Source organism: Microtus oregoni, unplaced genomic scaffold, assembly GCF_018167655.1.
Source record: "Microtus oregoni isolate MIOR12 unplaced genomic scaffold, Mior012 000026F_ref0000081, whole genome shotgun sequence".
Lineage (NCBI taxonomy): Eukaryota > Metazoa > Chordata > Mammalia > Rodentia > Cricetidae > Microtus > Microtus oregoni.
In genome coordinates, this window is record NW_024543085.1 from 3,187,424 (window position 1) to 3,201,677 (window position 14,254).

The 14,254-nt window shown below is 40.4% G+C and overlaps 1 protein-coding gene across 1 annotated transcript in view; it reads right to left on the reverse strand.

Moving 5' to 3' along the window:
• Positions 1 to 334: 334 nt before the first annotated feature.
• The window catches only part of Pon3 (paraoxonase 3), a 32,577-nt gene continuing 18,657 nt past the window's right edge, over positions 335 to 14,254 (reverse strand). Inside the window, exons 5-9 of the mRNA XM_041675664.1 lie at positions 9,322 to 9,448; positions 7,048 to 7,248; positions 5,430 to 5,511; positions 5,077 to 5,205; positions 335 to 640 (exon numbers count right to left, since the gene is read on the reverse strand). Coding sequence (XP_041531598.1) covers positions 482 to 640; positions 5,077 to 5,205; positions 5,430 to 5,511; positions 7,048 to 7,248; positions 9,322 to 9,448 — 698 coding nt within the window. The 3' untranslated portion in view covers positions 335 to 481. The remainder of the gene's footprint in view (positions 641 to 5,076; positions 5,206 to 5,429; positions 5,512 to 7,047; positions 7,249 to 9,321; positions 9,449 to 14,254) is intronic.

Consider the following 14,254-nt stretch of genomic DNA (forward strand, 5'->3'; position numbering starts at 1 on the left):
AAGTCCAAGGCAGGCTTTGGGATCTCAAGATGAGAATTATACGTAGGGATATTTGATTGGAAGATAGTATCCCACAAAAGAAAGCAATGAGAATAAGAATGGTGAGAAGTTATACATTAGCTCTTTTCACTAGTCTGAACTGCAGCGACTCGGAATATGGCAGCTGTTACCGTGCTGAACAGTCACCAAGCGATACAAGCCTAAGTGAATAGGATACTTTAGTGGTCACAGCCTGTAAATCCTCTCTAAACAGAACATTGGGGAAACTCAACAAAGCAGAATATATTGGTTTCTGGTTTGCTCAACACTAACTTGACTCTTGATTTCGTAGGTGTAAGTTTCTGTACTCCTTTTATTTTCTCCATAAGAAAAGCCATACACATTTTTCCTGGTAATTGCAAATAATTATAGTTCCATTTAGCATACACCTGTAATTTTACTTTGGCTAAATATGAAAAGTTTGAAGACTTTTGAAGAAGATCTAGAGTTCACAGTACAGAGCATTGTGAAACACAGTGCCTATGAGCATTTTCCCATGGTACACAGACGCCACAGAGCTCCCCTGAAGCACAGAGCCATTGTTGGCATAGAGTGTGCTCACCCTGGGCTTGTCTGACAAAATATCCTGGATGCGTAGTACCTGTCAAGAGAAGGTCACTCGTTAGTATCCAAGAAAAGCCATCTAGAGAGATTTCCCTTTCCGAGAATTCTGGGACAAATGAATACTTTCAGAAACCAATAAGCTAACACTTGGAAGTATATGTGAATTAAGTTTTCTTCTACAACGGTACTAATGTCCTAACAACATCTCTGCGAGATGATGGATTAGCTGTCAACATTAGTCAAATTCCTATAGAGACCTTCAGCAGGTTGATAATTTAGCATCTCTGAAAAAGAAACGTGGGTCCCATAAACACTTGTCTAACTCCTGAGTTGTCAGTAATTCTCTGCCTGCGAATGTGCCTTTGACTGAGCCTATAATATGAGGACAGAATCCCAGGAGAAGATGACTAAGGGGCACCCAGTCAGCTAGCCCAACCCGCTATTCAAGATGGTGGCAGTTTCCACTGCTGAAGGACCCCATATCTGTGAAGCAGCTAAGGAACAGGAAGAAGGTGCAGGAGTTTGGAGCTGCCTCTGCCTAGGGCTGTTATTGATCCCCAGGCTTAGCACATCTAGCTTTGCTAATCAGCAAACATAAGCTCTCAGGTTTCAAAGAAGCCTGGCTGAAGTTCACTGGACAGGGTTGCGGTGGGGGATGGCAAAGACAGGAATCAAAGGAAAACAACTAGCCATGAAGCAAAGGTTCCCCTTATTGATCTCTTGCAATAGAATGAAGCTCCAGGTTGTTTTCTTTGTTTCCTTTCATTTTTACTTTCATTCCAAGCTCCAAAAACTTTGTTTCGAGTTTGCTACATGAAAATAATGGAGCTTGGATCTCATACAGAAAGCACAAGGCAACTAAGTGGAGGGGTCAGCAACTGTGGAGAGGTAAGGCTGATTTAGCACGAACGGGTGTTCAACCTTGAAAATGAGGACCAGAGAAACAGATCTTTAACAAGTTCTCGATTATCTCACAGTAATGTTTGCCTTCCCTTTGGGCTGGTTAGTTTTATGTTAACTTGACGCAAGCTAGAATTATCTGAAAGGAGGGAACCTCTATAGAGACAAGGCCTTCATAATATCATACTATAGGGCATTGCCTTAATTACTGACTGATGGGGAGGTCCCAGTCCATTGTGAGTGGTGCCAACCCCAGGCAAGAGGTCTTGGGATCAATAAGAAAACAGGGTGAGCAGGCATGTTGAGCAAGCACCCTCTCCCTATGGCCTCAACATCAGCTTCTGCCTTCAGGATCCTGCCCTGTTGGAGTTCCTGTCCTGACTTCTTTCAATGATGAACAGTGATGTGGAAATGCAAGTCAAAAAACCCTTTCCTCCCCGAGTTGCTTTGGTTGTGGTGTTTCATCACAGCGGTGGTGACCCTAACTAGGACACACTTAAAGCAGAGGCTTTGGCCAGGCACTTGTAGGGAAGCTCTGTCTGTGACTAGGAAGGCAGCAGGGTGTATATCTGAAAAAGGGCAGCTGACTTGCTAGCTGGGATAACAATTCTTCTTCTTTTAGGCTAGTTTGTACTTCTAAGACTAAATATATATATCTAAATAAATATATATATCAATCAAATGCATATATATGTGTATACATATTAATTATAGTTTATTATAAAAGAACCTAGGATTAATTCAGAATATGCTGACTAACTAAATCTCAAAGTCCAAGGAATAAATTTCTGTCCATTGAGAGCTTCCATGTCGTGGGAAGGCAGGAGTCAACTGCATGACTTTTATGCTCTCGATGAACATTGTATCTCTTATTTCAATTACTGCAAGATAGAACCTAGAATTTCTTCAGGCATGTAATTGGGTTGTTATAAATCTTAAAAAACAAAAGGTGTAAAGGGGAAAGCTACCGCTTCCGAAGTTGTTGTGTTTTAAATGTATTTTATATAAGTGCAGATGTGAAAAAATTAATAATGAAAATACATAAACATATGCCATACTTTAGATCTCTCCATATAATAGGCATCAGCGATGTAAAAAGGCTGCTGGGTAGATAGCAAGTGAGTGGTTGGAAGCTTGTGTTCACACCTTTTTTCAGTTTGTAATCACAGAGCAAAAGTTGGTCTACTTTGTTGAAACTTCTTAGTGAATTTTCTGAGAATTTCCCACATGGATACTGTATTTCCATCATTTCTACTCCCACTGTCCCCAGCCCAACTCCTCTCACATCCCTCTGAAACCCACGACCTCTTCTTCAGTTGGTACTGTTAAAGGCACACGCACTCTGCTGAGCCTGTGTACTGTGGATGTACATGTGTTTAGTGCTGACTGACCACTTGGGACTGGATAACCTATCAGAAGGTTCACACCTGGAAAAACCTGATTCTCCCTCTCTCAGCAGCCACTGATTGGCTGCAGCTCTTCATTCAGAGGTAGAACTCTGTGCCCTTTTCGCCATCCGCACGGGCATGCCAATGGCTTTTGTCATCGCATGGCTCTTATTTGTAATGTCTTCTGGACATGACTGGGAAACTACACCCATAAGATCTCAATAATATGATTGCTTTAAAATATTTCTTGATGCTCTCTTAAAGATTTCACGACTGATGTGTTAATTTCAAATAAAAAAATAATTTAAAAAGAGTCATATTCTTTGATAGAAATAACCCCTCCTGTGTCAATGAAGAAGCTAAGAAAATTTGAATTTCAGTCTTGCAACTTCACAGACCAGTCACACCTTTCTTCAGGCCACAGCTTCGAGTCTCTTTCTGTCTTCAAGCCAAGACCTGCCCATGCCTTTCAGCAATCTTCACCCTCTGCCTAACCGTGTTGTTTCTTCCTGCACAACTTACCATCTGTGCAACTTATATGTTCCTTTTATAAATGAACTTATATGTTCATGAACTTACACGTTCATTTAGTATTATTTGTCCTTCTCTGCTCTAAGATTGGGGTCTTGGTATGGATTTTTTATGATTGTTTAAGTTTTATTTTATTGTTTTTGTTTGTTTTTTTGTAAGCATGTGTGTTGAGCAGATGGACATACAAGTACAGGCGTACATGCCACAACGCTTGTAGAGGTCAAAAGATAACTTTTAGGAGTTGGTTCTCTCCTCCCATGGTAGAGCCAAGGGCTTCCATGGCAAGGGCTTTATACCATCTTACCAGCCTTATATATTTTGATTTCTGAGATAGCCCAAACATTAGAACAATATCTGACAAAATGTAAGTGTCAAAAATAAGTTATTTCAAGAATGTGTGAAAGAATTTGTAGTGGTTAAATTCAACAAAGTTTTAAAATTTATTATTACTCTTCAACTCACTGTCATAGAAAATGCAGAGTTATGCAACTGGTTTAAATGCTGTAGATAATTCATGGTTTTTACTTTAGAAGATATATTTTTAAAATTAAAAAAATCTTTTAAAAGGAAACATGTTTGAACACTGTCATATCTATTAGAACTTGAGAACAAAAGTTTATCTACTTTAGAGACTCAAGTCATTTGAAGCCTTGGTGCAGGCTGTGTATTCAGGGGTAAGAACAGAGATGGTTCTAGGCATGTCTTGGTGCAGGCTGCGTCCTCAGTGGTATGAACAGAGATGGTTCTAGGCATGTCTTGGTGCAGGCTTGGTGCTCAGTGGTATGAACAGAGATGGTTCTAGGCATGTCTTGGTGCAGGCTCCGTGCTCAGTGGTATGAACAGAGATGGTTCTAGGCATGTCTTGGTGCAGGCTGCGTGCTCAAGGGTATGAACAGAGATGGTTTTAGGCATGCCTCTTTCTCTGCCCCACTGTAGCAGCTTCTCAGAGCTTGCCTTCTAGGGGAAACACAGTAGGGCCATCTATGTCAATAAAGCCCATCAAGCTCATCTTTCCTCGTTACTCTCAAGAGCAAAGCACTTGCCAAGTTAGGACCTGATGTGGGATTCCCCTCTGTATACCATTAGTTAATAAAGAAGCTTCTTTGAGCCTATGGTGGGGCAGAACAGAGCTAGGCAGAAGGGGTGGGGTGGGGTTAAGGGTGGGCTGAGGGGTGGGGGGGACTAAACTGAATTCTGGGAGAAAGACATCAAAGGCAGTGAGAAACCATGTAGCCACCGGCAGAAGACAAACGCACCAAAACCTTGCCCGTAAGCCACAGCCACATGCAATACACAAATTAATAGAAATGGATTAATTTAAGGTATAAGAGTTAGTCAGCAATACAGCTAATAAGCCAAACAATATTGCAATTAATACAGATTTCTTTGTGATTATTTCTGGAGTCTGGGTGGCTGGAACGAACAAGTGGCCTCCAGCAACAAGGACCTGCTGTCTGGCAAAGATACTACATCAGCCCCTTGTGGTTTAAAAAAATTTAGGGACTCCATCTCTTTAAACTGCCAGTATCTCTAATATATATAATGTTTATTCAGTTCTAGAATGTAAATGTGACCCACATAAATGCCCTCAACATCACCTCAGCAAATTTTCACTCTTGCAGAGATGCCTATGAGTTCCAGAATCAGTACTTACTTCTGACCCTGGAGGATCCTCAGGGTTGTAAACCAATATCTTTGAGGGGTTAGGATGGCATCCTGCCAAAATGTCTCCTGTGGCAGGGTCAACAGTTAAGTTATCCACCAATGTTCCTAATTGAATTACCTTCAACAAAGAGGAAGCAGTGAGGATATTATCTCAATGTTCTCTGCCATCCCCCTCCCTCCCTCCTAACAGTTCTTCCTGGTACTGGACACTGGTATTTTTAGGGGGTGTTGTGATTGCACTCTAAAAGTATCAATGGCCATGGATCCTTAAAAGCATCCCTGGATCAAGTAGGAGACTTATATGTGGGGCCTTGCTGTATGGTGTAGCTGGGGAACTCTTACCTTCTCTTGAGTTAAATTCCAATTATCATGTTTTTTCAATACATGAATGTTCTTAGCCATTACATCAGCTACATAGACATACCTGTAAAGCACGTAACACTTAATGTTTAAGCAAGCAGTAACAAAATATGACATTGTCTCCTTTTTGGAGAACAAATATACAAATTCACATTGGTTTGAAGTACTACAGGGATGTTTTTCTACAGTGCTATAAAAGTAGATAACAGAGTGGTACTTTCAATGTTATTGAAATGTTCTATAGGCTTTTAGTGTGAAATGTGACCATGAAGTAAAAAGTAATATTGTAGATGACATATAGGGTCAATCTCTATTTTTTTTTCTCAATTGAATGAGGTAGGAACATCCTTCCAAGGCTAAAGAGCCCATACTAGCACACTTAGAGCTTGAAAGAACAATGGTGTGGCCCTGGAGCTCAAGTGCACTGTGTCTTCCAAACAGGGAAAATGCACAGAAGCATTTTCTTTTGTTGTTGTTGTTGGTTTGTTTTTGTTTTATTATTTATTTATTTTTGCTTTTCGAGAAAGGGTTCTACTATGTAGCTTTGGGTGTCTTGGAACTCACTATGTAGACCAGGCTGACCTCAAAATCATAGATTTTTTTCCTGCTTTTGCCTCCCAAGGCATGCACCACTACATCCAGTCCAAAGGCATTTTATACAAAGATCATCCCCACTTATGATCTCAAATCTAAATTTTGTTATCCATAGTATATCTGTGGTTTTAGAAACTTTTAAGTCTTAATTCTTTGCCTGGAATGTTCTCATCTAAAATTTCATATAGCAAGCATTCTTGTCAGACTGTCTTTGATTCACTAGTTTCCAAATAACTACATGGAGACTTATTATTAATTATGGCAGCTTGGCCTTCAGCTTAGGGTAGTTTCTAACTAGCTCTTATAACTTATATGAACCCACATTTTTAAATCTATATTCTGCCACATGACTCCATTACTGCTCTTCAGTATGGTACTAGTTCACTAGTTGGCTGGTGAAATCCAGGGCTAGATGCCTCCTCCTTCCTCTTCCTCTCTTGCCCAGGAAATCCCACTTATTTTCTTCTGCGAGCTATTGGCCATTCAGCTCTTTAGTAAACCAATCAGAAGGTGCCTTGGCAAATACATATCCTCATAGTGTACAAAGAAAATTATCCCACAACATTTTCCTGTTTCTTAGAAGCAGTCATGGGATTATCATAAGTCTGCTAACTGCACCATCACATGTTTAAGGCAGGTTTCTCTCTGTAATAGAGCTTTTTAGTTAATATGTCTTATAGATGTGGTTAAATGCCTTCTTTCTGCACTTATAAGGGGCAAAGATATTGCATATTCATCCTGTTTTTGGAAAAAAATTGGAAAAAGTGCATTTAATTGTGCAAGAATTTTGAACAAAGTTTATATTTTTTAAGTCTCTTTTTTTCCTGGAGGGGACTTGAAATTGAAGAAAACAAATAGTGTTTAGGGTCACATATTTCCTGTGAACTCTGGGCACACCTGAGCACTCCACTCACACACCGACTGCTTGAACTTAGGGGAGCTCTTGAGGCAAGGAGCTGTTCAAAGTGACCAGGACAAAGGGCAGAACTATTCTGGAAGCACGTACTTTTGATCTAGTGAGACTGTGATTCCATTGGCAGAACTGAATCCTTGGGTCACAACTTTGACCTCTCGTGGGCTGTAGAAAAGAACGTAAGTCCACTGAAAGTCCATGAACATCTCCAGAAGGACCAAGAAGTAGCTGGTAAAGTAGTGGTCTCTTGTAGCATAAAACTGCTCTGGTCCAAGCACCACAATGTCATTCACACTGCAAAGAAAAACAGAGAGAAACTCATAAGATACTTGAACATCTTGATTATTGACAAAGACACTAACACATACCTAGATTACCATGTTTACCAGTTTTAAATGACAGACTTGAATTAAGATGAATTAACTAATCCCATAAAACATTCTGACTTTACTTCAACATGCTTTACTTTGGATATTTCTTTGGATATTTATGATTTTAAGTAAAAAATAAATACGAATACTAACAAACTCTAGACTTGTAGATATTAATGATGATTTTCTGTGACAGATATAAAATCTTTGTTTTCCTTTAAAATGAGGTTTGATTATTAAAGTTAAGCACTGTCATATGACTTTTTTGATATATATATATATATATAATATATATCATATATATATATATATATGTTGGTTGGTTATTGAAGTTTCTTGTTGGCCTGGAACTCCCCCAAATAGACTGAGCTGCTCGACCAGTAAGCCCTAGGCATCTACCTATCTCTGCCTCTGTAACACCAGGATTATAAGCACATGTTACCATGTGTAGCCATTTTTTTACATGAGTTTTGAGAATCAAATTCCAGTCCTCACACTTCTAAGATAAGCTTTTTAACTGCCTGAGCCATCTCCCCAGGCTTCTTAATGAAAGACTTGGGGAACCATAAGAGATCATTTTAATAGAAACAAGCAATCTTTCTGAGGGCATACTATTGTGGTTCTCCTAGGACCCAAGTTTCTGTGGGAAGACCTTTTTTCAGACTTTTCCAGACTGAGGCAGCATTCACTGAGTTGGAGATCTCTCACTCCGGTGTCGGTATGGTATCTATCATTGTACGCCAGTCTTTTGTATCCGTCTGCCTTCTAACTGACTAACAATATATCATAGGCACTATAGTAAGACTTTGTTTGTAATTACCTCTGCAGATATTTTTTTAAGTAAGGTCACATTCTGAGGTATATGTGGTAGGAATTTAGACACATATTTTTATATAAAATTTTAGACATATGAAATTTGGATGATGGGAAATTTTTTTACAGTTTTTCAGGACATAGTTCAACTAATAACATTTTCCATTCTGTACTTCAGACAGATCTCTGACTTAAGTGTTCTAGGACTGAAACCCTCAGAACATCTTCCTACAGGGGCGTTTTCTAGTACTCCTCCTGTGAGGTCATATGCTCCTCATAACCCACCAATGAGGTAAGCCTGCTCAACGAGAAAAGCTCACTTTACTGTGAGACTGGGGCACAATGTAAGTAATGTTTTCTTCCCCAGAAATCCTGTGAGGTTCTGGTCCACTGTGGCTCAGTACCTAGTGACGTGCTTCCTTCATAAAAGAAAAATCCTTTGTTATTTATGAGCTGAAATGGGCTAGCCACTAAAAATTTTAAATTCAGTAAGAATGTTGATCATTGCAAATTGAAAATCCAGCATGGAGCCCTGAGGGACCCAGGCTGACATGATGATTATGCGAGGCACAAACTGATTCAGAGACCCCACCTGGCCCACTGCTTCCACAAGACTCATCTTACTCTTGTTTGTTACTAAATGCTACGTGAAAATTCAGTTTAAGTATTTTGACGTAACACTTGGTACACAATCAACATTTAATAAAGGTTATTTTTATTAGTGCCTGCAGGTTGGTTTGTTTGATTTTTTATCAAATTTTTCTTTTAAAACTGGGTACAAAGAACTAAGCCGTGTGGAGGTTGTTTCTAACACCTTGTGGGTAAGGCTCTGAGAATGCCACCTACACAGAAAACTACAAGAGGGAGTAGGTGTTTAAGGAGAACACAATATTGAGTTGCTGTGCCAAAGACATTGAAATTAGAGCTGGGAATCTAATCAAGCATCTTTATAGGATTAAAAAGCTTTCAAAAAGTTGGAAAATAGAGAGACATTCAATACTGAACACAGCAATTTCTAGTGAAGTCCCACCATGGGAAGCTCTAGAAAACTCCAGAGGAAAAACTACTGCAAAATAGAAGTTAATGAATGTCCACTGAGCCAATAAACAAAAAACAAACAAACAACACCCCCAGTCAGTGGAAAGTAAATAGAAGTACAGCGCGCAAGGCTTTAATGCCTTACCTCTTGAGAAGTTCGTGTGTTATAGTCTTCAGGTGGATGAGAGAACGCTGTTGTTCTTCAAATTTAAATATTTCCACAGTAGAATCCATGTGAGGATGGTTCACAACATAAAGATACACAGTGTTGTCTAAAGGGGTAGGTGGGTATAATTTCAAAGGAAGATGGAATTTCCAATTTTACTTTTCTTGCAACCATTAATAGACTTCTTTAAAAATCTGATCATCTCCCAAGGCTTTGGTTTTATCTTGAGATGGGGTCTTGTTGTGTTTCACAGACTTATCTCGAAGTTTTAGGCTCCAGTCCAGAGTGGCTGGGACTACATAGACCTGCACTACCTTTAGGTATCTTGCATGTCCATTAGATGGATCAATAACACCAATGCTAGCTCCTTCTGTTTTTGAAGAAACTGAAACTCAAACTGGGGGGTAACCCACTGATTTTTACCAACACCAAGGAACAGAGCAGACACGAGTGTTTGTGCAATGGTCTCCGGCCTCACCACTAGAGCCTCTCTATGGAGAGGCTACAGCATCACAATGGGAGGTGAACACCTTTAATATCCCCGGATGACCTTCCAATACATGACTGAAAACAAGCTAATCTCTACTGAGAATGTTTAGGACAGGTCACAAACATTGACATTTCAACAGAAGTTCAGGAAATCACAGGGCACGTGACTGTGTTAAAGCAAACATAATTGTTCTACAGTTACACAATGAACTTCTAGCACTAGTCAAATGCCTGAGGTTCAGTAACAACTTAGTGGACATGAAAAGTCAATATGCCAAAGGAAGCAAATGAGCTAATTCTGCATATCACTGGCCTCAAAAATGTCCCCGCCTTGCTGTTTTCCTTCTGGGATGTCAAATGCTGTGAGACTTAGAGTAGTGGCCTTTACTGACTTATTACAAGGCGTGGGTCTGAGTTTTTGAGGGACTGGCCCCATCCTCTAGCTGTGAAACTTGTTCTATGTTTGTCCCTTTTCCTTTCCTTCATGTAGACACCAAACATGTAATGGGACAAGTCTGAGTCCTCACATGCAAACTCTACTAGACTCAAAACCCCTGAGTACACCGGTCTGTTCTGTGTAAAATATGGAGAGCTGCTTCCCCACAGGGAAATCTCTCCTTTGTTCTGATCTTACTGTGTTACAGAGTCCAGCCGTTGGCGACAGAACATGGGTTGGGTTTCAGGTCCTAAGCAGACATTTTTGAGAGATGGAGTGTCATAATTATTCACTCTGCCCTGACTTTACCCATTCTTATGCATCTACTGGATCTTCCTTCCATAGATAATTGTGTTTTAATCTCCTCACTCTATCCTGACTGTTTTTTGTGTAATGTTTTGGTCTGGTGAATTAGTGCCTTAATTAAGAAAGGTGAATAAATGAATAAAATGGGCTGTCAATCTTACTACATTCAAATTCTGGAAGTCCACATATAAGTCTGGCAGTTAATCCACAAATCATTCCCATCTTAGAATACCAGCTGCTGATAACTCTAACATCCTATGCAGCACAGTGTCAGGCAAAGAAGGTTTGATGTGGGGGATTAAGTACAATATGGTTCCCTAGTTTTACCCCGTAAAAGACACAAGGTAAGTAAAACCACCTGGCTTCTCACTTTGAAGCAGCCATTTGCTCAGCCAAGCCAACGCTGGGCTGCGTTTCTCTGCACTCCAGCTTCTCTGTGGAGAAGTTTTAAGAAGTATTAAGTGGAGTGTTTAAAAGCTGCCTGCCCCACATCCATATTCACATGTCACTGAACACCTGCTTGCTCGGTTCCTAGTCTGTCTCAGTCACTGTTCTTGACCCTCAGATTCCAGTAATAAATGTGTGACATACACTTTTATGGTGAACATACCCAGAGAAGACAAAAGAGGAAAACCTAGTGAGTAAAGTAGAAACAAAGAACACTAGAGAAGGAAGACACCTCTCTATACAATGGCATCTGCACGCTCAAGGGACTCACACATGCAGCAAATTTAAATTAGTTTGGTATTAAGGGCTATGAACAAGCAAAATGTATCAGAGATTGCTTTTTTCAGAGTGGATAATGTGTGGCTTGTTTGGGGGGAGTTTCTGGAGATATAAGTCATATGTCATTAAAATTGGCCATGTAAAATTCAGGGAGCTTCAGTGTATTCATAGAGTTGCGCATTAATAACCACTGCCTAATTCCAGAATATCTGCATGAGCCCCAAAGCAATCCCTCATTGTTTAGCTGTTTCTCTCCATTTCCCCCTCTTCCCAGCCTCTGTCCACTACTGGTCTACATTTTGTCCGTATAATTTTGCCTACTGGATCTTTCATGTAAATGGAATTAATCAATTAGTGACCTTTAGTGACTGAATTCTTCCATGTAGCATAGCATTTCCAGGTACATCTGTGTTGTAGCACCTAACCCCCAACTCATTCTTTCTATTGTAATATGGTGCTCTACTGGAGATATCATGTGGCCTGTTCATCAGCTAGTGGGCATGTGGGTGTTAGGAGGAATGCTGCTATGACATTTGTGTAGTCACATTTGTGTGGAAGTGTTTCCAGTTCTGTTGCTCACACGCCACAGAGTGAAGCTGCCATGTCACGTGATAACATCACACTCAGAACTGACCTTTGCCAAGGAAGTCACATCGTTTCAAAATGGGGCCCAATTTCTCAGCATCTTGGCTTGTAATGTGTGTGTGTGTGTGTGTGTGTGTGTGTGTGTGTGTGTGTGTGTGCTGCATGTGTGTGCATATGTGCAGCTCTTTAAGAGGTCCTGCCATGAAACACTTAAATGATGTTGATGAAAAGCTGGCCATGTGCTTTTCAGTTTTCAGCCATACCAGGAAAAAAGCTGCGCCATTTTAAAATGCCAGCTTTCTGGGCTGTCCTGCCAAGGCAAACTCTAACTCTTTCAGGCAGGCAGTCTGACTACAGAGCATTTGACTGTGGTCTGTGAGCAGAATGCTGCAGCTTGCTTGCTGGCAGGGACCTTGAGACACCATAGAGTTGTGGCATAAAACATGGCTACAGCCAGTACCTCAGCCATGAGGCTGAAATCTCAGAAACCTAAGAAATGGGCTGGATCTAGCTATCAAAGCCATGGATTTAATCCTCTCCATACTCTTTAGCAAATTAGAGATTCATATAGTGAGAAAAAAAGAGATATGCAGTAAAAGAAAGATTCAAAGTCAAAGAAAACCTCTAAATGGTTTACAGTGTGTTAAAAATATATGCAGGCTAAAGATTAAAGTTTTTAAAGTAAAAAGAGAGTAGTTGGGTGTGGTGGTACACACCTTTAATCCCAACTCATGGGAAGTAGAGCTTGACCACTGTGACTTCAACGGGCAGAGGTAAATTGACCACTGTGACTTCAAGGTATGGTAACACACACCTTTAATCCCAGCACTGGGAAGGCAGAGGCAAGTGGATTTCTGTGAGTTCAAGGACAGCCTAGTCTACAGAGTAACTTCCAGGACAAAGATACACAGAAACCATGTCTCAAAAACGAAAACTAAAAATAAAAGAAATAGAGGTTAAAATAAAGCTGCGTAAAGATGGAAAATAAACAGAGAATCTTGATATTGTATGCTATTATGCTCTCTTTGAATTGTTTGAATGCTGAGGAAGGAGCAACAGCTTCTAAAAGATAATTGCTTATAATGCTGCAGAATTAATCCAAGATATATATTTTAAAAATACCTTGACTTCAAAATTAAAGTCAAAAGGTATGTTACTTTGGAGAAGAGATTTTGTTTTTGTTTCCACAGGAAATGAGAGGCTATGGATTCATTCTGAGTTAAGAATAATCCTGGTTTGATCAAGGAAGACCACCTGAGAAATCTCCTGTAGGAATAGATGACTCAGATGTCTGAGTTCTTCTTCCAGAACAGGTTCAAGACTGCTGCCTGAGATGATCAAGACTCACAGGAAACTTCAGTCAGGACTTGATCATAATTCTAAATTTTCTTTAGGTCCCCATAAGATTATAGTGCCCCCAACCAGCTGGAAGTAGCCTGGAATAGTATGCCAACATTTCCAAAAAATGGACTATGGATATTTTCCTTTGTTAAAAAAAAAGGGGGGGGGGAAAGTGGTGTGGAAGAATTGTCTGTATTCTGTCAATCATATTTTAAATAAATGCTGATTGGCCAGGCAGGAAGTATAGGTGGGTCAACCAGACAGGAAGTAGAGGGGGTGATGAGAACAGGAGAATTCTAGGAAGGTGGAAGCCCATTCCCCACAGTCCTGCCCAGATCACCAAAGAAGCAGGATGTGATCGTTGAAAAAGGTACTGAGCCATGTGGCTAACATAGATAAGGATAATGGGTTAATATAAGTTACAAGAGCTAATAGGAAGCCAATAATAATGGGCCAATCAGTTTAGAATCTTATGGCGACCTTTGGGTGATTTTCTTTGGGACTTGCTGGCTCTGGGGTATCAGGCAGGACGGAATCCCTGGCAAGCAGACCTCATGTTACAGAACAGGTAGTGATTTAATTGATGCATATTTCCATGTGATTATTTCGGGCATAAGCTAGCCAGGTAGCCAGAAGGATAAGCAGCCTGCCGGCCCTGGCGTAAGCCAGTCAGGTGGTAGGACGCAGCCCGCTTCTCCTTACTACAGATTGGCACTCCAACGTTGTAACAAACTCCACGTAAAACCTGAGAGGGCTTTAAAAGGAATTCTAGACACAAATATAGAGTTTAACACATCTTTTTGCTGTGTGCTGGTGGGGTACCACAGAGAAATTTTCCTGACTCAGCAATAGCAGCAGGAAAAAAGCTGCGCCATTTTAAAACGTGGCTTCCTGGGCTGCGCGGCTGGTACAAACGCCAGCTATTAAGCATTTAAATGGCATTTGTGGGCCTGGATGTTTGTGTGTCCACTTAGGGACAGGAACAAAGTATTTGAGAGTATGCCTGTGGCTCAGCTCTTCCTGCATGGA